The sequence below is a fragment of the Indicator indicator genome, chromosome 14, assembly GCF_027791375.1.
Source record: "Indicator indicator isolate 239-I01 chromosome 14, UM_Iind_1.1, whole genome shotgun sequence".
NCBI classification, from domain to species: domain Eukaryota; kingdom Metazoa; phylum Chordata; class Aves; order Piciformes; family Indicatoridae; genus Indicator; species Indicator indicator.
Genome location: NC_072023.1, coordinates 26286126 through 26308061, shown reverse-complemented (window position 1 = coordinate 26308061; position 21936 = coordinate 26286126). Strand labels below are relative to the sequence as shown.

The following is a 21936-nucleotide window of genomic DNA, read 5'->3' as shown; positions in this document are numbered from 1 at the left end:
GGTGACATAGGTTTGATTGTATCATTGAGTGCACAATGAGTCACTGGTGACATAGGTTTGCTTGTATCAGTGCACAATGGGTCACTGGAGGCATAGGTTTGATTGTATCATTTAGTGCACAATGGGTCACTGGTGACATAGGTTTGATTGTATCATTGAGAGCACAATGGGTTACTGGTGACATAGGTTTGATTGTATCATTGAGTGCACAATGGGTCACTAGTGACATAGGTTTGATTGTATCATTGAGTGCACAATGGGTCACTGGGTGACATTGGTTTGATTGTCTCATTTAGTGCACAATGGGTCACTGGTGACATAGGTTTGATTGTATCATTGAGAGAACAATGGGTCACTGGTGACATAGGTTTGATTGTATCATTTAGTGCAGTATGGGTCACAGGTGACATAGGTTTGATTGTATCATTTAGTGCACAATGGGTCACTAGTGACATAGGTTTGATTGTATCATTGAGTGCACAATGGGTCACTGGGTGACATAGGTTTGATTGTATCACTGAGAGCACAATGGGTCACTGGTGACATAGGTTTGATTGTATCATTGAGTGCACTATGGGTCACTGGTGACATAGGTTTGATTGTATCATTGAGTGCACAATGGGTCACTTGTGACATAGGTTTGATTGCATCATTGAGTGCACTATGGGTCATTGGTGACATAGGTTTGATTGTATCATTGAGTGCACAATGGGTCACTGGAGGCATAGGATTGATTGTATCATTGAGTGCACAATGGGTCACTGGTGACATAGGTTTGATTGTATCATTGAGTGCACAATGGGTCACTGGTGACATAGGTTTGATTGTCTCATTTAGTGCACAATGGGTCACTGGTGACATAGGTTTGATTGTATCATTGAGAGCACAATGGGTCACTGGTGACATAGGTTTGATTGTATCATTTAGTGCACAATGGGTCACTGGTGACATAGGTTTGATTGTATCATTGAGAGCACAATGGGTTACTGGTGACATAGGTTTGATTGTATCATTTAGTGCACAATGGGTCACTGGTGACATAGGTTTGATTGTATCATTTAGTGCACAATGCGTCACTGGTGACATAGGTTTGATTGTATCATTGTGTGCACTATGGGTCACTGGTGACATAGGTTTGATTGTATCATTGAGTGCACAATGGGTCACTGGAGGCATAGGTTTGATTGTATCATTGAGAGCACAATGGGTGACTGGTGACATAGGTTTGATTGTATCATTTAGCGCACTATGGGTCACGGGTGACAGGTTTGATTGTATCATTTAGTGCAATATGGGTCACTGGTGACATAGGTTTGATTGTATCATTTAGTGCACAATGGGTCACTGCAGGCATAGTTTTGATTGTATCATTTAGTGCACTATGGGTCACTGGTAACATAGGCTTGATTGTATCATTGAGTGCACTATGGGTCACTAGTGACATAGGTTTAATTGTATCATTGAGTGCACAATGGGTCACTGGTGACATAGGTTTGATTGTATCATTTAGTGCACTATGGGTCACTAGTGACATAGGTTTGATTGTATCATTTAGTGCACAATGGGTCACTGGTGACATAGGTTTGATTGTATCATTGAGTGCACTGTGGGTCACTGGTGACATAGGTTTGATTGTATCATTTAGTGCACTATGGGTCACTGGTGACATAGGTTTGATAGTAGCATTTAGTGTAATATGGGTCACTGGTGACAGGTTTGATTGTATCATTGAGTGCACAATGGGTCACTGGTGACATAGGTTTGATTGTATCATTGAGTGCACTATGGGTCACAGGTGACAGGTTTGATTGTATCGTTTAGTGCACAATGAGTCACTGGTGACATAGGTTTGCTTGTATCACTGAGTGCACTGTGGGTCACTGGTAACAGGTTTGATTGCATCATTGAGTGCACTATGGGTCACTGGTGACATGCGTTTGATTGTATCATTTAGTGCACAATGGGTCACTGGTGACATAGGTTTGATTGTATCATTGAGTGCACAATGGGTCACTGCTGACATAAGTTTGATTGTATCATTGAGTGCACTATGGGTCACTGGTGACATAGGTTTGATTGTATCATTGAGTGCACAATGGGTCACTGGAGGCATAGGTTTGATTGTATCAGTGCACAATGGGTCACTGGAGGCATAGGATTGATTGTATCATTGAGTGCACAATGGGTCACTGGTGACATAGGTTTGATTGTATCATTGAGTGCACAATGGGTCACTGGTGACATAGGTTTGATTGTCTCATTTAGTGCACAATGGGTCACTGGTGACATAGGTTTGATTGTATCATTGAGAGTACAATGGGTCACTGGTGACATAGGTTTGATTGTATCATTTAGTGCACAATGGGTCACTAGTGACATAGGTTTGATTGTATCATTGAGAGCACAATGGGTTACTGGTGACATAGGTTTGATTGTATCATTTAGTGCACAATGGGTCACTGGTGACATAGGTTTGATTGTATCATTTAGTGCACAATGCGTCACTGGTGACATAGGTTTGATTGTATCATTGAGTGCACTATGGGTCACTGGTGACATAGGTTTGATTGTATCATTGAGTGCACAATGGGTCACTGGAGGCATAGGTTTGATTGTATCATTGAGAGCACAATGGGTCACTGGTGACATAGGTTTGATTGTATCATTTAGCGCACTATGGGTCACTGGTGACAGGTTTGATTGTATCATTGAATGTACTATGGGTCACTGGTGACATAGGTTTGATTGTATCATTTAGTGCACAATGGGTCACTGGAGGCATAGGTTTGATTGTATCATTTAGTGCACTATGGGTCACTGGTAACATAGGTTTGATTGTATCATTGAGTGCACTATGGGTCACTAGTGACATAGGTTTGATTGTATCATTGAGTGCACAATGGGTCACTGGTGACATAGGTTTGATTGTATCATTTAGTGCACTATGGGTCACTAGTGACATAGGTTTGATTGTATCATTTAGTGCACTATGGGTCACTGGTGACAGGTTTGATTGTATCATTGAGTGCACTGTGGGTCACTGGTGACATAGGTTTGATTGTATCATTTAGTGCACAATGGGTCACTGGTGACATAGGTTTGATTGTATCATTGAGTGCACTGTGGGTCACTGGTGACATAGGTTTGATTGTATCATTGAGTGCACAATGGGTCACTGGTGACATAGGTTTGATTGTATCATTGAGTGCACAATGGGTCACTGGTGACATAGGTTTGATTGTATCATTTAGTGCACTATGGGTCACTGGTGACAGGTTTGATTGTATCATTGAGTGCACAATGGGTCACTGGTGACATAGGTTTGATTGTATCATTGAGTGCACTATGGGTCACTGGTGACATAGGTTTGATTGTATCATTGAGTGCACAATGAGTCACTGGTGACATAGGTTTGCTTGTATCATTTAGTGCACTATGGGTCACTGGTGACAGGTTTGATTGTATCATTGAGTGCACTATGGGTCACTGGTGACATAGGTTTGATTGTATCATTCAGTGCACAATGAGTCACTGGTGACATAGGTTTGCTTGTATCATTTAGTGCACTATGGGTCACTGGTGACATAGGTTTGATTGTATCATTGAGTGCACTACGGGTCACTGGTGACATAGGTTTGATTGTATCATTTAGTGCACAATGAGTCACTGGTGACATAGGTTTGATTGTATCATTTAGTGCACAATGGGTCACTGGAGGCATAGGTTTGATTGTATTATTTCGGTCAGAAGTGGGCCATTGGTGGCATAGGTTTAATTTTATTATTTAGTAGCCACCTTCATGACCAAACATAAATCAGGTCTGAGATAAGCTCAGGAATAAACCTGGACTGACACCTCTGTGCAGGCACATGAGTGTAAAGGTGTGCTCATGCAGGATACTTCAGGAAGGTGGAATACTGTACGTTAAATTAAGGTTTTACTATGGAACAACACCAACACATGTCCCAGTCTTTAGGCCTTCCAATCTTTTCCCATATCAACGCACCAAATGGCCACTGCAGCTGGCAGAGATCAGGAGTCTCACATAGGACTGATAATTCTTCTGATTTCTGACCTTACATTATTGGAAACCACCCCTGGCAAAATTAAGCACTAAACATTTCAAAAGGCTAATAAGAATGGTCAGGATACAAGGTGAGAATGTAGCTCCTGTGCTGAATGCCTTCCTCTCCTTCTCCTCCTTCCCTGAGGCTGGTGAGCAGAGCAGCACAGCTTATTTTCTGAGATTTATCTCAAATTTTAATGGTAGCATCCTGTGTTTAAATAGTTTGCTTCTAAATTTGACAACATCAATTTCCCCAAAGTGAGTGTATCAGTCTCCAGAATGTTACACCTGATTTACACCAGTGTGAACAAGGTGAAAACGAGGCCCTGGGCTTTTTAGCTCCAAATAAACACTTGGCAGGAGAGCAAATGTTCCAAACCTGCAAATCCCCCAAATCAGAATTAGCTGTATCCCAGTCAATGTTTCTACAACTCACTTCTAATGCCTTAATTCAGGAGAACAACAATTTTGCTTCAGCCTCCTGCCCTTCCTTCCCCTAGACACACTTCTGAAATGAACTAGCGGCCAAATTCTGCCCTGACTCATGTTCCTTGCAAATCCTGACCATTTCACACACAGCCTACAGAAGGCACAAACCAGAGAAGAGAGTCACTCCCAAAGCCTTTGTTGCAGGCTCTCCTGCCTTTCCTGGCTTCAACTCCTGATCTGCTTGTACCACCCTTGTAACACACAGGGAGGGAAGGGGGATGGGAAGCATACTTGGTTCCTAAAGGAGAGGTGTCGGACAGGGTCCTCAGCTGCCAGGGAGATGCTGCTGAGCAAGATGAAAAACAGGATCAGGTTGGTGAAAATGTTATCATTAACGATGCGGTGGCAGTGGACACGAAACCTGCAAGAGAGAGGAGAGGCACAGCTTTACCTTTCACAGAACAAGACCTGGGAAGCTTTCCCCCCTCCTCTTTTGTCAGCAGGACTGGCCCTGGAAGATTGTTCTGCAAAGCAGCTTCCTTCTGCCCCAGCAGCAGGGAGAAGGACAGGCCCAGGCAGCTGTGCCTGGCCCTGCTGGGTGCTGGGCAGCCTTGGCTCTCAACGTGGTGCAGTGATGCACAATGGATTGGCTGCCTGCACGACTCAGACACAGTGCATTTGAATGGAGAACAGTCACTCCCTCCTGACAAAGGCTTTTGTGATTTAGATGTGGTCTGAAGTCTGCCAGCCCAGAATTATAGCTCTCTCTTTCTTTCACAGAACCATTCCCCATTCATTAAGTGGGAAAGCAACAGAAATGGGCTTTGGGGTGGTCAATGTCTTTCTCAGCTGGGACTGAAGTGTCAGTGAGCAGGAGCAATGGGGATCTACCTTGATAACAGGGCACTACCAGTTGGATACAGGGCAGGCTGCAATTGCAAAGGCCTTCTGGGAGGACATCAAGCCATGCAGAGTGTCTTCTAAACATTGGCTAATAGTAAGTGCTTGGTGCTCTCAGTGGGAAACTAGCAGGTGAAGAAGTAGTAGTCTCCCATCAAACAGCAGCATGCTTACAGGAGACCATCACAGCACTCTCCATATGTTGATATGAGGATATGAAGAGTTAAATCCCTTAAGAGTCCTATGCATAATTTTAGAGGCACTTCATTATTCTATTTAGCTCTACTTTTGGCTCTGAAGCCTCCAAACCTCCATTACAGCAATTTTACAGATGATTGCAGAGGTTAATTTACCTCTTCAACAAGTGACAGTGGGTGGGTGGCAAAGCTGGCATTAGAGTCCATGAGTCTCAATCATCCTCAGTCCCTCCCTGTTGCACATACCCAAGGAGGAGTGGCACAGACTCTGCTGTGGAAAGAATGGCTCTGAATTCAGCTGTGCTCTTACAGCCTCGCCTTACTCTGGGGCTGTGTTTGGAGGCCAAGTCTGATGGGAGGTGCTGGAACTCATGTACTGCACAGACCACTGGGCTCATTTCTGCACCCTTGCAAATACACATTCCCTGTGCCATGACTCATTCCTCCACTTATAGTACTGGTCTTACATCTGCATTGCAAAGACATTGCCCATGGGAAGAATATGAGAGAAGAATTATTCTCCTCTACTTCCATTCAGAGCTGTTCTTGATGTGTAGGAATGAGCAGCAGCACACAAACTCCCAACTGAGAGTGGATTTGGAGCAGCCATTAGGACAGGAAATGCCTGCCTCATGCTTGCCTGATTGCATGATGGCTTGCTTGCAATTTGGACCAGAATGTATCAGGGAATTCCAATTATTGACTTGCCTCCAAGTCCCTTATTTCTGAAGCTTTCATGATTCGTGTCTTCCATCAGTCTTGCAGGTGCCATGACCTCCCACTGAATACTGGCAAGGGGCTCCCTACAGTTGTGTTTTGGTGAGGAATTCATGCCAGGGCCTTTAAAGGGGAAATTGGTCAAAGGAGGTCTCTGATATGAACTTCTGGAAGCAAGCTCTGCACCATGTAACCTTTGGGGCCCAGCATGAATGATGTACATACCCTCCACCTCCTGCTTCCAGCTAAGCAGGCTCTTAAGTACCTGTTGTTAGGACTGAAGATGAAAAAAGCACTGGCATCAGGCATGGGCACAGCCTTTTCCTTGAGGTGCAGCTCAGACATGGGGCGAGGCCGAGGGCCCACAGGCATCTCAGGTTCTTCCTCATCTTCTTCTGCTGCAAGAAGCATTTTGGTTTTTAATGCAAACTACAACCCCTTCTGGAGTGCTGGCACATGTGGATCTGCCCTAAATGGAGCTATAAACTAAGCAGCATTGAAAGAGGATAATCATAAAATCATAGAATTGTTAGGGCTAGAAAGCACCTCAAGGATCATCCAGCTCCAACCCCCCTGCCATGGCCAGGGACACCTCACACTACAGCAGGTTGCTCACAGCCACATCCAGCATGGTCTTAAAAACTTCCAGGGATGAGGCTTCCACCACTTCCCTGGGCAACCTGTTCCAGTGTCTCACCACCCTCATGGAGAACAACTTCTTCCTAACATCCAATCTGAATCTACCCATTTCTAGTTTGCTCCATTCCCCCCAGTCCTATCACTCCCTGACACCCTAAAAAGTCCCTCACCAGCTTTATTGTTCCCCCTTCAGACACTGGAAGGCCACAAGAAGGTCTCCTCAGAGCCTTCTCTTCTCCAGACTGAACAACCCCAACTCCCTCAGTCTGTCTCCAGAGCAGAGCAGCTCCAGCCCTCTGCTCATCCTCATGGCCCTTCTCTGGACACCTTCCAGCACCTCCAGATCCTTCCTATAACAGAGGCTCCAGAACTGGACACAGAGCTCCAGGTGGGGTCTCAGCAGAGTGGAGCAGAGGGGGAGAATCACCTCCCTGGCCCTGCTGGCCACCCTTCTCTTGATGCAGCCCAGGCTCTGCTTGGCTTTCTGGGCTGCAAGTGCTCACTGCTGGCTCCTGTTGAGCTTCTCATCCCCCAGCACCCCCAAGGCCTTTTCTTCAGGGCTGCTCTCAAGCCAGTCCCTGCCCAGCCTATATCAGTGCCTGGGATTGCCCTGACCCAGCTGCAGGACCATGTTACATCTTACTTCTTACTCCACCTTCCTGTCCTTCACGGGCACTGCTTTTCATTCACTTGGGCATTAATTTGCTCTCAGTTTCTGATCTGCACACAGCACAGACTATTTATCACAGAACAGCTTCCCAGCCTGTTGTTCCCCTCTCTGCATTTGTGCTGCTATTCCCAAGAGAGGCTCCTCAACCCTTATTGAATGGCTTCTCCCTTTCTTCAGACCATTCCTCCAGTTTATCAAGATCTGTTCTTCAGCTTCTTGTAAGGCTTTCCACAGAGCCACTGCCATATCTGGGATGGTGTCTGGATGAGTAGAGCGTGGGCACTTGAATTATGCTCATCAGAAACTCTTGAAATCCATCCCTTTCATAATTCAGTGGGGTGAACAAGGTTGAGATTCTTGAACCTGATGCCTGTAAAGCAGATCTCCAGCCAGCCTGCAGATCAGTGAGCACCCTCAAGGAAAAAAAAAGGTAGAGATGGAGGCTATGTGATATGTGAAAGAGAACCTGTGAGGATCTCTTCTACCTGCCTAAGTCAGATGCTGTTTTTTAAAGGACATGAGAGGATTTTGCTGCTTTAAAGACCTCAATCCTCTCACTTAATCAGCAAGATGGGAAAAAATATTTTAAGAAAGGAGCACGACATATTAGATGCAACTGATCCATCTTCCAGCCTATGCAAAGGAGTTTCCACCTGGGTCACAACAACCCCATAGCAAGCTACAGACTTGGGGATGTGTGGTGGAAGATGCAACTCTGAGAGGGACCTGGGGGTTCTGGTTGATAGTTGATCAAATATGAGCCAGCAGTGCCCAGGTGGCCAAGAAAGCCAAAGGCATCCTGGCTTGGATCAGAAACACTGTGGCCAGCAGGGACAGGAGGTGATCATCCTCCTGTGCTCAGCACTGCTGAGGCCACACCTCCAGTGCTGTATTCAGCTCTGGGCCACTCACAAGAGGAAAGAGGATGTCCAGAGAAGAGCAATGAGACTGGAGAAGAGCCCTGGAGCACCTGGGCTATGAGGAGGGGCTGAGGGAGCTGGGGGTGTTCAGACTGCAGAAGAGCAGACTGAGGGGAGACCTCATTGCTCTCTAGAACTACCTGAAGGGAGGTTGGAGTGAGGAGGGGGCAGCCTCTGCTCCTTGGTGGCAAGGGACAGGAGCAGAGGAAATGGTTCCAAGCTGCAGCAGGGGAGGTTCAGGCTGGATGCTAGGAAATATTTCTTCCAGGACAGGGTTCTCAGCCATTGGAATGGTCTGCCCAGGGCAGTGCTGGAGTCCCCATCCCTGGAGGTGTTTGCACAGTGTGTGGAGCTGAAGCTTAGGGACATGGTTTAGTGCTGACCCTGCAGTGCTGGGTCGAGGGTTGGACTGGATGAGCTTGGAGGTCTCTTCTGTGAAAAGGTTTATCTTAAGTCCATAAAGTGAGATACAGTCTAGGAAGATCCTGTTTCTTTAGGGTCAGGTATGATACTTCATCTGTGAATGGACACATCAGAAATATCAGATGGATCATCACAGATCCTCATCTAGATGTCCAAGGCAGAAGAAAAGAAAAGTGTCCTTCTGAATGCATGCCACTATTGCATGCAAACAGGACTCTTTCTTTACACTTCTGGTAGCAGAAGTTACATCTTTGTATAAATGTTTGAACTGCTACACAGAGTTTGCACTTTTTAAAGAGAGCCTAATTTTCACAGCTCAATTTCATTTTGTAAGATGCTTTATAGTATTGGTTTGATTAGTTAAAGAAACATCCAGAAGTACTTTTGTGCATTTGTCCATGCTTGTGTTTATATAATGCTACAACACTTTGCCCTTGCACCTTTTTGGCTGTGAGGCCATAAGCTCCTAGAGGCTACAGTGCAGCATCTGTAGGAAATTCAGTGATGAGGATTGTTGTCTTTCTTTCTCTTTCTTCCTTCCTTTCTTCCTTTCTTTCTTTCTTTCTTTCTTTCTTTCTTTCTTTCTTTCTTTCTTTCTTTCTTCTTTCTTTCTTTCTTTCTGTCTTTCTTTCTTTCTTTCTTTCTTTCTTTCTTTCTTTCTTTCTTTCTTTCTTCTTTCTTTCTTCCTTCCTTCCTTCCTTCCTTCCTTCCTTCCTTCCTTCCTTCCTTCCTTCCTTCCTTCCTTTCTTTCTTTCTTTCTTTCTTTCTTTCTTTCTTTCTTTCTTTCTTTCTTTCTTTCTTTCTTTCTTTCTTTCTTTCTTTCTTTCTTTCTTTCTTTCTTTCTTTCTTTCTTCCTTTCTTCCTTTCTTCCTTTCTTCCTTTCTTCCTTTCTTCCTTTCTTCCTTTCTTCCTTTCTTTCTTTCTTTCCAAAGAGCAGAACTCTTGTGTAAGGACACTGCTTTGCTTTAAGCTCCCATGAATCCTCCCAAGCTTTTACCTTCAGCTGACATTCCAAACTCTTTTTCGGTTTCTGTACCAGACAGCAAGACTGGCTCCCTGTCTTCCCATAATAAGCACATCATAATAATAATCCTTCTAGTGTACACAAATCTCTGGAAGGACCAGAATCTCCCTCCAACAAAGAAGATAGATGCTCTGATGAGCTGCAAGTACACAGAGTATTCTGGGGGCTAAGTGCAACACAGTGTAGCAAACAGAGCCAGAAGAGGTTACTGAGTGGCAGCAGAAACAAATGGGAAATTGAGTGAGGGAGTTACAAGAATAAAGGGAAAACAAATGAAGTGAGCATTTCAAATTGTTTTTGAGAGATGTGGTAGGGTGAAGGATGTTTTCAGAGAATGGAATGGTACACAGCCATGGAAAGGTCAGAGACATTAACAGCTTAAAACACAAACAGAAAATAGGCAGAACCAGCTGACTGCATCTAAGAAGCAATAGGATGCTTCACTCAAAGCACAGCTGGAATGGATCCACATGCAAGTGGGCAAGAAAAGGTGTGCTCCTAGATGGGCCATGTATGGCCACACAGCAGCTCCTGTACTACAGCTGAATTGAGCAGCAATAAATGGAAGAATCCTGGGCTGGTCGGATGGCCACAAGGGCACTAAAGAGGGGTACATATGGGGATTGGGAAATTCTTGCTTGCTAATGATGGGGAGAGCCTTGGAGCCTTCCTCCTCAAAATTATCTACACAAGGCAGATCACAGAATCACAGGAAACACCCAGTTGGAAGAGACCTCCAAGCTCATCCAGTCCAACCCTCGACCCAGCACTGCAGGGTCAGCACTAAACCATGTCCCTAAGCACCAGCTCCACACACTGTGCAAACACCTCCAGGGATGGGGACTCCAGCACTGCCCTGGGCAGACCATTCCAGTGGCTGAGAACCCTGTCCTGGAAGAAATATTTCCTAGCATCCAGCCTGAACCTCCCCTGCTGCAGCTTGGAACCATTTCCTCTGCTCCTGTCTCTTGCCACCAAGGAGCAGAGGCTGCCCCCTCCTCACTCCAACCTCCCTTCAGGGCATTGTAGAGAGCAATGAGGTCTCCCCTCAGTCTCCTCTACTCCAGCCTGAACACCTCCAGCTCCCTCAGATGCTCCTTGTAGCCCAGGTGCTCCAGGCCCTTCTCCAGCCTTGTTGCCCTTCTCTGAACATGCTCCAGAACCTCAATGTTCCTCTTGTAGTGAGGGGCCCAGAAGTGACATGCCACATCAACTCTGAGAGGACCTGGGTGTTTGTGAGCTTTACACAGCAGGATGCAATAGATGGCTTTGGTAAATCTGACCTAACAAGCAACTTACAAAATTTTACTGTGTCTTATGGTTGCTTTCCATGAACTCTGAAAGAAGTGGTCAGGAAATGTTGTGAGCTGTAAAGAGATCGACTTCATTTTTCACAAAGAATTAATAATCAGTTCAGGGAATAGGCCTGCTTAGAACTGGCATTGTGCAATGGCAAATAACCAAGATGCTGTCCATTTGCATTTGTAATACTTTTAGGAAGCATTAGGAAGAAAACTTGACCACACATTCTGAGCTTCCACAAGGCCAAGCACCAGGTCCTGCCCTTGGGGCACAACAAGCCCAAGCAACACTACAGGCTTGGGGCATTGTGGCTGAAAGCTGCTGGCAGAAAGGGATCTGGGGGTGCTAATGGACAAGCAGCTGAAGAGGAGCCAGCAGTGTGCCCAGGTGGCCAAGAAAGCCAAAGGCATCCTGGCTGGGATCAGCAATGCTGTGTCCAGCAGGAGCAGGGAGGGGATTGTCCCCTGGGACTGAGCTCTGGGGAGGCCACACCTTGAGTGTTGTGTCCAGTTTGGGGCACCTCAATCCAAGAGAGATGTGGAGGTGCTGGAGCCAGGACAGAGGAGGGCAAGGAAGCTGTGAAGGGCCTGGAGAATAAATCTGATGGAGAGTGACTGGAGGAGCTGGGGATGGTTGGTGTGAAAAAGAGGAGGCTCTCTACAGCTACCTGAAAGGAGGTTGTGGAGAGGTTGGTGCTGGTCTCTTCTCACAGGTAATTAGTGATAGAACAAGAGGGAACAGCCTCAGGCTGCAGCAGGGCAGGGTTAGACTGGACAGTAGGAAGATTTTTTTCCCAGCAAGAGTGGTCAGGGATTGGAATGTGCTGCCCAGGGAGGTGGTGGAGTCCCCAAGCCTGGATGTGTCTAAAGGTGGTTTGGATGTGGTGCTTGGGGATATGGTTTAGGGGTAAGCCTTGGAGAGTAGGGTTCTGGGCTGGACTTGGTGACCCTGAGGGGCTTTTCCAACCTGAATGTTTCTGTGTTTCTGTGGTTCAGACATTAGGTTGTATTAAGAAATATGCCAAGCCAGGGAGTTCAAAGTGGTTTTGCTTATTCTTGTGCACTCTGATCTTATGCAGATAGAACTTCCATGACACAAACTGCAGATACAGTTTTTGTTGTATGGTTCACATGCTGGCCTATTTCTAAGCTATCCACAGAAGGTAACTAAAACACAGTTCTATCACCACTAGGCTTAAATTTGATCTATAGGTGACCGCACTTTCACTGGAGAAAATGTAATGATCTGGAAATCCAAGACAGCTAAGAAATATAAACAGAAATGTATCAAGCTGTTTTAATTTTGGCTTCTGACTAAAGACTCCCACAAAATGCTTAGCAGCTGGGGTGTGTGTCCAGTAAGGGTCTGTGGTTATAGAGGTTTGGGAAAGTGAGCATGAGCCCTCACTGCAAAAAAAGACAAAGGGCATCCTGGGCTGTTTAGGCAAAGTACTTTCAGCAGGTCAAATAAGGTGATTCTTCCCCTCTGTTCAGCACTTATCACTGAATCACAGAATGTTAGGGGCTGGAAGGGACCTCGAAAGCTCATCCAGTCCAACCCCCCTGCCAGAGCAAGAGCACCTAGAGCAGATCACACAGGAACACAGCCAGGTGAGTCTTGAGTATCTCCAGAGAGGGAGACTCCACAACCCCCCTGGGCAGCCTGTTCCAGGGTTCTGTCACCCTCACAGGATAAAAAATGTTTCCTCCTGTTTCCATGGAACTTCTATGCCTCACCTTCCACTATTGCCCCTTAAAGCCAGGTTTGTGTGCTCCACCACCATTGTTGCATGGTGTTGGAACCACACTCTATTTGTGATAGAAATGATGGGTTACAAATATGGGTGAATACAAGTATAGCAAATTTATAGGGATCTTGGTTTTTTTGTACTGAAAATCAAATGCAACAACAGTTTTCCTTTTTGCTTGTCTGAAACCTTTGTCCACCCAGCCCTCTGACCATCCTCACAACCCTTCTTTGGATGTGCTGGAAGGTGTCCAAGAAAGGGCCATGAGGATGAGCAGAGGGCTGGAGCTCCTCTCCTATGGAGACAGACTGAGGTTGTTCAGTCTGGAGAAGAGAAGGCTCTGAGGAGACCTTCTTGTGGCCTTCTAGGATCTGAAAGGGGCTACAAGAAAGCTGGGGAGGGACTTTTTAGGGTGTCAGGGAGTGATAGGACTGGGGGGAATGGAACAAAACTAGAAGTGGATAGATTCAGATTGGATGTTAGGAAGAAGTTCTTCCCCATGAGGGTGGTGAGGCACTGGAACAGGATGCCCAGGGAGGTGGTGGAAGCCTCATCCCTGGAGGTTTTTGCAGCCAGGCTGGATGTGGCTGTGAGCAACCTGCTGTAGTGTGAGGTGTCCCTGCCCATGGCAGGGGGGTTGGAAGTGAATGATCCTTGAGATCCCTTCCAACCCTGACAATTCTGTGATTCTATCTATTTAAAATGAAGTATTGTGTCATTATTTTTGGTTTTTTAGTCTATCACATCAGCTTACTATCAGACATTTATTAGGACTCATGGAACAGCAGAGAATGTGTTTTATTACCTCTTACAGCCTGTCACATAACCATGGAAACACACAAGAGCAGAGCAGGAAAGGATCACAAAAGGGCCTCTGGTTCATGCCTCTGCTAAGCCAGGACCAACTAATTATTTTACCTAAGCCTTTTCTGGCAGATATTTTTCTGGCCTGTTCTGAACTACATTCAGTGATGCTAGGCTTCCACAACCACCTTCACAATCTTTTCCACCCTCACCATTAGAAAACTCTCCCCTGGTGGGAATTTTATATCTCGTCCATAATAGAGACTATTCCCTTCCCATCTAGAACAGGCTTTTATGCATTTGAAGATGCTTTTCCTGCCTTTCCTAGCTAGAATAACCACAATTCTTTCAGTCTGAATTCTTGCTTCCTATTAGCATTGTTTTCACCCTGCTCTTCCACCCTCCTTCCAGCTCAGCCCCATTTCTCCTAAGCAGAGCACCCAAAAAGGGATATTGTCAGTGGTGAAAAGAATAAATCATTTTTCTCTGGTTAGCTTTCAGTGGCCAGTAAGATGTAACCTATGAATGGACTGGAGGGTCATGTTTTCACTGCTTCTAAATCTCACTGCTTGCCTAACCTTTGGAAAGGCAGCAAAGCTTTGTTGGCACCTGTTGAGCTTGTGATCACAAGATTGAGATTCTTTTCTCAAGGACAGTTACCTAACTGACAGTCTCCTAAGGTGCTTTATTTGTGATGATCTGCTTATTCCTCTCTACGTGCAGAGCCTGGCCCTTTCCATTTTATTTAGCCCATTTATCCAGTTCCTCAAGAGCTCTTTGAATTCTAATGCTGCCCTCCACCATGCTTCCTGTCCTTCCTAGCTTCATGCCCTCTGCAAATGCAATAAGCATATTTCCTCTTCCATCAGTCTGGTCGTTAACAATGAACTGAAATGAACTCAGAACAGGACCTTGGGCCGTTGCTACTCTCCACATAAAGGGTCTGACCAATTTCACAGAATCACAGAATCACAGAAGCAACCAGGTTGGAAGAGACCTCCAAGATCATCCAGTCCAACTGATCACCCAACCCTAACTAATCAACTACACCATGGCACTGAGTGCCTCATCCAGGTTTTTCTTAAACACCCCCAGGGATGCTGACCCCACCCCCTCCCTGGGCAGCACATTCCAATGGCCAATCTCTCTCTCTGTGATGAACTTCTTTCTAAGATCAAGCTTAAACTTCCCCTTGTACAGCTTGAGTTGTATCTTCTTGTTCTACTTCTGGTTGCCTGGAAGAGGAGATCAACCCCCACCTGGCTGCAACTTCCCTTCAGGTAGTTGTAGAGAGCAATAAGGTCTCCCCTGAGCCTCCTCTAGACCATGTTTTTCTGGGCAGCTTATAGGAATACTATAAGAAACAATCAGAAGCCATAGCAAAGCTAAAGGACATGCCATCTACTCTTCCCTTGCCTACAAGGCTTGTTAGCCCCTTTAGAAGCAAATGAGGGTGGTTTCAAATGATTTCACAGAAGCACACAATTGTCAGGCTTGGCAGGGACCTCAAAGATCATCTAGTTCCAACCCCTTATTGTTAGTATCCAACCTCATTGTGGCCTTCCAGTATCTGAAGGGAGCCTACAAGAAAACTGGGGAGGTACTTTTTAGGGGGTCAGGTGGTGATAGGACGGGGGGGAATGGACCCAAGCTAAAGGAGAAGAGATTTTGATTAGACATTAGGAAGAAGTTCTTCCCCATGAGGGTGGTGAGACACTGAAACAGGTTGCCCAGGGAGGTTGTGGAGGCCCCCTTCCTGGAATTTTTTAAGGCCAAGCTGGATGTGGCTCTGGGCAGCCTGATCTAGTGTGAGGTGTCCCTGCCCATGGCAGGGGGTTTGAAACTGGATGATTCTTTGTGTCCTTTCCAACCCTGACAATTCTGTGATTGTATACGAACTGATTTGCTTCTCTCTAAAGCTGTATATCTCCACACACAAGACTTGACAGAGAACAAAATCAAATATGACCTTGAGGCAGGGGGATTGGACTTGATGATCTCCTGAGGTTCCTTCCAACCCCTAACATCCTGTGATCCTGTGATCCTGTGAGTCAGGATAGGAACTGCAAAGGACTGAGCCCACAAGCTGTGCAAACACAGGCAAGCACACCATCCTGCCCTGTTTGAAAGCACTGCATGTTCACAGCATACCTGCTACCACAATTTGGCTTCCTGTGCATTAGCACCTAGAGCTTCTCTTTGTTGGGTCAGGGATAAGAGGAGGCAGATAAATACCTGGTGCTTCTGTTGGGGGGTATGGGCTCTTTTCTTCATTCTCATTGGGCTGGTAATCATCCACATTGATCTGACAGAAATGGAAGGAGAAGCAGCAAATCCTTTATGAGACAAGGCAGAGGGCTTTCATTTCCTCACAAAGCAAAGCTGTTCATGCCATCACTTGACAGAGAGTGCTGGCTGGCAGCAGACCTTACCTTGGTAGCAGGTGGGGATTCTCCATCAGCAGTGATGGATTTCAGCTCAATTTTCTCCTCCTTTGTCTCCTCCTCCACAGCTATTTTTTCTAGCTCCTGTTTCTTTTCAGGACTAGCAGTCCTAACAATTTTACAAGAGAGAAAGCAAAGAGTTACAAAGGTGAAAGGCTGTTTCCCTATCAGGAACTTCACAGCGTACAGCACACGCCATGAAACCATCAGATGGGTCCAACCTGAGTTCAGTTCATGTGCCAGCAGCTCCACCATGGCCTCATCTGCAGGCCAAAGCACAGACTCTGCTCTAATTCCCTTTTATTTTACAGCTTTCTCAAGGGCAGGGGTGACACAGTGACAGGAGTGGTGCACACACATGTGCTGGGGAGCTGTGTGCCCCTGTGCCTGTGCACACACAGACCCCAGGTCTGTCAGCAGAGATCTCTGTTCATCCAATGACACAGGCATCCACCTGTATCTTGGGGACTTCTGCTAGGCTGCCTACAAAGCTTTTGCCCCTCACTGCACTCCTAGAGCCAGGGAAAGCTGCTGACTGGTTTTCAGGATGAAACAGAAAGATCTGCATAAGGCATTCCCTCCAAGCAGCCTGGAAGACAGTGAATAGAAATAAGGACTAATGAGAGGCTTCCCCACTGTTAGCAGCTGGGAATGACAGAGAAGCAACAGATCCAGCTCACACCTCCAAAGAGCCTGAAGAAACCACGAGAAGAACTGTCAGGAGAAGAGCAGCATCTGACACCAAAGGAGAAGGAAGCTACTGAATTTTGGTGTGGGAATGACAGTCTAAAAATATGCTTTGTGGTCCACAGAAACCAGAAGGAAATAAGGAGATGCAAATGGGATTGTAACATTGACACCACTTCATTCTCTGCTGGTGCCCTGAAAGCTCAGCAGCTCCCCAGACTTCCTTTCCTCTGCTCACATCACTGCACCTGTGGGGACTCCCCAGCTGGTGACATCTTCTTGTCCTTTAGTTTGAATTCTTTTACATTGCAGTTTATATACATATAATTTCATATATAATTACATGAATCTCATATATAAGAATCTATCCCCCCCAAAGAGAAGCTCTCCACATATATTACACCTCCAGGCACACTTGCTTGCACATAGATAATCTGTGCATGATGTGTGGTATTACACTCACAGCAATGCATGCCCAGCAGTGTCTAAAAGCACATGCAAATGGATTTACCTAGCTAGCTTCTTCCTTTCTTTTTCCTCTTCTTCCTCTTTCTGTGCAGATGTCAAACTCTCAGCATCAGCAAGGTTGTCCACAGCAATGGCCAAGAATACATTCAGCAGGATATCTGTTTGTGGTGCCACTTAAGGAAAATGGGCTTTGGAATCTGTGGAACAACATCATACTAAAGGCTTCTCAATCACAGAATCAAAGAATTGTCAGGGTTGGAAGGGACCTCAAGGATCATGCAGTTTCAAACCCCCTGCCATGGCCAGGGACACTTTCCACTAGATCAGGTTGCTCAGAGCCACATCCAGCCTGGCTGCAAAAACCTCCAGGGATGAGGCTTCCACCAACCACCTCCCAGGGCAACCTGTTCCAGTGGAGAGCTGGAATCCCCCTCCTGCACTGACAATAACCAGGCTAGCTCAGTTCAGAAGCAAAGGAAGCTGTATCTACAGGCAAAACTGCAGTCTATGATGAAACACAATGAATATGTACAAATAGACACTATTCACAACATTCACAAACATGTACAATCAACAGAAAAACACAACCAAGCCCTCTGGCCCCGAGAGGGGCTGTACTTCTTTCCTCCCTGCCTTCCCAGAGCAGGCAAAAGGGAAGAAAGGCAAGAAGCTGAGGGGTTCATTACATATAGCTTGTCCAGGTCAGTGTGTGAGTGTGTGCTACACCCAGCCAGAGGAAGAATGGAGCAGACAGACTGCCCCACTGCCCCACTGCCTGTATCTTGTTTTGAGCACTGACTCCTAAACATTTCTCTCTCTCCAATGGGAGTGTTTATAATAATCATTGTTTTGCTTTCTTACACCCAAGTGTGATTTATTTACACTCTGTCACTTTTATGCTCAAACTTCGTGAGGGAAACAGTCTTAAAACCATCACACAGTGTCTCACCACCCTTGTGGGGAAAAACTTCTTCCTAACATCCAATCTGAATCTACCCACTTCTCGTTTTGTTCCATTTCCCCCAGTCCTGTCACTCCCTGAAACCTTAGAAAGTCCCTCCCCAGCTTTCCTGTAGCCCCCTTCAGATACTGGAAGGCCACAAGAAGGTCTCCTTGGAGCCTTTTCTTCTCCAGACTGAACAACCCCAACTCTCTCAGTCTGTCCTCATAGGAGAGGAGCTCCAGCCCTCTGCTCATCCTCATGGCCCTTCTCTGGACACCTTCCAGCACCTCCAGATCCTTCTTGTAATAGGGACTCCAGAACTGGACACAGTGCTCCAGGTGGGGTCTCACCAGAGCAGAGCAGAGGAGGAGAATCACCTCCCTCACCTTGCTGGCTATGCTTCTCTTGATGCAACCCAGGATGTGTTTGGCTGAACAACCCCAACTCTCTCAGTCTGCCTCTACAGGAGAGGAGATCCAGCCCTCTGATCATCCTCGTGGCCCTATCCTCAGATCCTGGGATTGTCCAAACTTCCATTCCTCACCAGTGTTCAGGATGTGTATATCCAGCATGCACCAATCTAGAACTTCCATCTGGATGGCAAACATATTGTGTGGGGCTTCCAAAATTTCACAACAAAATGACTGATGCAAAACATCTAAGACTTATAAAACATCTGAGACTTGTAAAACTTAAGACTTCTGTTTTAGTTTCTGATTTCACAGAATCATAGAATAGTCTGGGTTGGAAGGGACTTCCAAAGCTCATCCAGTCCAACCCCCTCTGCACTCAGCAGGGACATCCCCAACTAGATCAGGTTGCCCAGAGCCCTGTCCAGCCTCACCTTCAGTATCTCCAGGGATGGGGCCACAACCACCTCCCTGGGCAACCTGTTCCAGTGTTCCACCACTCTCATGATAAAGAGCCTGTTCCTAACATCCAATCTAAATCTGCTCTGCCCTAGTTTGAAGCCATTGTCCCTCTTCCTGTCACTGCAGGCCTTCATAGACAGTCTCTCTCCATCCTTCTTGTAGCCCCCTTCAGGTACTGGCAGGCTGTTATTAGGTGTCTCTGGAGCCTTCTCTTCTCCAGGCTGAACACCCCCAGCTCCCTCAGCCTGTCCTTGTAGCAGAGCTGCTCCAACCCCCTGAGCATTTTTGTGGCCTTCTCTGGACCTGCTCCATCAGGTCCATGTCCTTCCTATACTGAGGGCTCCAGACCTGCACACAGTACTGCAGGTGAGGTCTCAGCAGAACAGAGCAAAGTGTCAGAATCACCTCTCTGGCTCTGCTGGCAGTGCTGCTTTTGATGCAGCCCAGGCTGTGATTTGCCTTCTGTGCTGCAAGCTCACACTACCTGCTCCTGTCCAGCTTCTCATCCATCAGCACCTCCAAGTCCTTTTCCACAGGGCTGCTTTCTACTACCTCTTCCCCCAGTCTGTATTGATAGTGAGGATTGCTTCCAAAGGAGTCTTCCTTTGACCAATAAATCCCACTGAAATAAGAGGGTTGCTGAATGCTTTACAACTTTGACAGCTTAGGTCACTTCCATGCAAGCACTTTTACATTCATTAGCCTCATACAATGAGCACCTGGGCATGCCAGTTTTGGCCTATCCACTTGAGTTGAACAACATCATTATAGGCAGTCCCACAGACAGGAGTGGAGTTTATGGACAGAAAACAGAACACAGCATTTGTTGGGCAACGTGAGAAGGGTCATGAGGATGATCAGAGGGCTGGAGCTCCTCTACTATGGAGACAGACTGAGGGAGTTGGGGCTGTTCAGTCTGGAGAAGAGAAGGCTCTGAGGAGACCTTCTTGTGGCCTTCCAGTATCTGAAGGGGGCTACAAGAAAGCTGGTGAGGGACTTTTTAGGGTGTCAGGGAGTGATAGGACTGGGGGGAATGGAGCAAAACTAGAAATGGGTAGATTCAGATTGGATGTTAGGAAGAAGTTCTTCCCCATGAGGGTGGTGAGACACTGGAACAGGTTGCTCAGGGAGGTGGTAGAAGCCTCATCCCTGAAGGTTTTTGCAGCCAGGCTGGATGTGGCTATGAGCAACCTGCTGTAGTGTGAGGTGTCCCTGGCCATGGCAGGGGGGTTGGAACTGGATGATCCTTGAGGTCCCTTCCAACCCTGACAATTCTGTGAAATTCATTTAGCCTGGGCACTGAACTCTGCCATCTCCTAGCACAGAGTCCATGCATGGGGCTAGGAATCACAACTGCTCTCTTGTCTTGCCAGTCAGTGTTCAGATCTCATGTTACAGATCTGAAGGTAAGATTCTTTTAGGCATTTCTTGAGAGTGGGTCTTACTACACTGTGATAACTTCTAAATAAAACCCAGTTCAAGGCTTAGTCTGGAAATAGAGTCCCTCTTCTCCCTGGGCTCCAAGGTCTAAGGGCTCCAAAGTCAGCCAGCATGTAGAGCTGGCTCACATTTTCCTTCAGAGGACACAAGGAGATCCAAACTGTAGCTTTTTTAAGCTGCTGGGCAGACTGCCTACCTCGACCTTCAGATAAGTGCAATTGCACCATCTCTCTCTGAAAGAAGGGCATGAAGGTCAACTGAAGTGTCAAGCAACAGGGTTTGAGAGATCTGAATTATGAGTAAAGGCCAAAAGAGCTGGGCTGAGACTACAAGGTGGCTTTACAGAAGAGTCAGTATAAAAAAGAACTGTAGCCTTTGACACAGGAGGCCATTTATTAGGGAAGCAGAAACTAAATATGAACGAATTTGCAGCAAACTGAGGCATGGAACAGAACTATAGCTCTGTGTGATATGCAAATATAATCATGCCATGTGCTTTGTACCTCCTGGGATATACACAGTGCCCTCACTTCACCTTGAAGCCAGAGAGAACTGAAGTGACTCAACACCAAGATAAGCTGGAACATAGCAGAGCTCAGGATTTGCTGTTTGCAGCACACACAGGTTGCAGTAAGTGCAATGGAACATGGTTCCTGCTAGTTTAGATGTGAATGACTCCATGATCTCACAGAGGTCAATGATGTCAAACACATGCTACTCTTGTTGCAGCATTTGTAGATAACATATTGCAGATTGCTTGTATCTTTATTCCACATGGAATATATTACTGAAAAGGCAATTACAGCAAAAGTATGCAGTAAGTACAGTAGGTACAGACAGAGATCAAATTCTAGAGAAGGCAGGAAAGAAAAACCTCTGAGAGAGCTATGGGGAGCGGAAAGTAAACCCACTGAACATGGGAAGATACTCAATGAAAGCCACCACGTGGAACTAGCATGTACCTGGCTCTTACAACTGTCCCTCACTCACTACAAGAGGGACATTGAGATTCTGGAGCATGTCCAGAGAAGGGCAATGAGGCTGGTGAAGGGCCTGGAGCACTGGGGCTACCAGGTGGGGCAAAGTGAGCTGGGGTGTTCAGTCTGGAGAAGAGGAGGCTGAGGGGAGACCTCATTGCTCTCTACAGCTCCCTGAAGGGAGGTTGGAGCAAGGAGGGGGCAGGCTCTGCTCCTTGGTGGCAAGCGACAGGACCAGAGGAAATGGTTTCCAGCTGTGCCAGGCTG

At 46.4% G+C, this 21936-nt stretch overlaps 1 protein-coding gene across 1 annotated transcript in view; it reads right to left on the bottom strand.

Annotated features, from left to right (window-relative positions):
* Positions 1 to 21936, bottom strand: part of CACNA1C (calcium voltage-gated channel subunit alpha1 C) — a 698267-nt gene that overhangs the window by 127190 nt on the left and 549141 nt on the right. Inside the window, exons 16-20 of the mRNA XM_054386505.1 lie at positions 17481 to 17595; positions 16271 to 16391; positions 16074 to 16143; positions 6575 to 6707; positions 4787 to 4916 (exon numbers count right to left, since the gene is read on the bottom strand). Of these exons, the coding sequence (XP_054242480.1) occupies positions 4787 to 4916; positions 6575 to 6707; positions 16074 to 16143; positions 16271 to 16391; positions 17481 to 17595 (569 nt within the window). The remainder of the gene's footprint in view (positions 1 to 4786; positions 4917 to 6574; positions 6708 to 16073; positions 16144 to 16270; positions 16392 to 17480; positions 17596 to 21936) is intronic.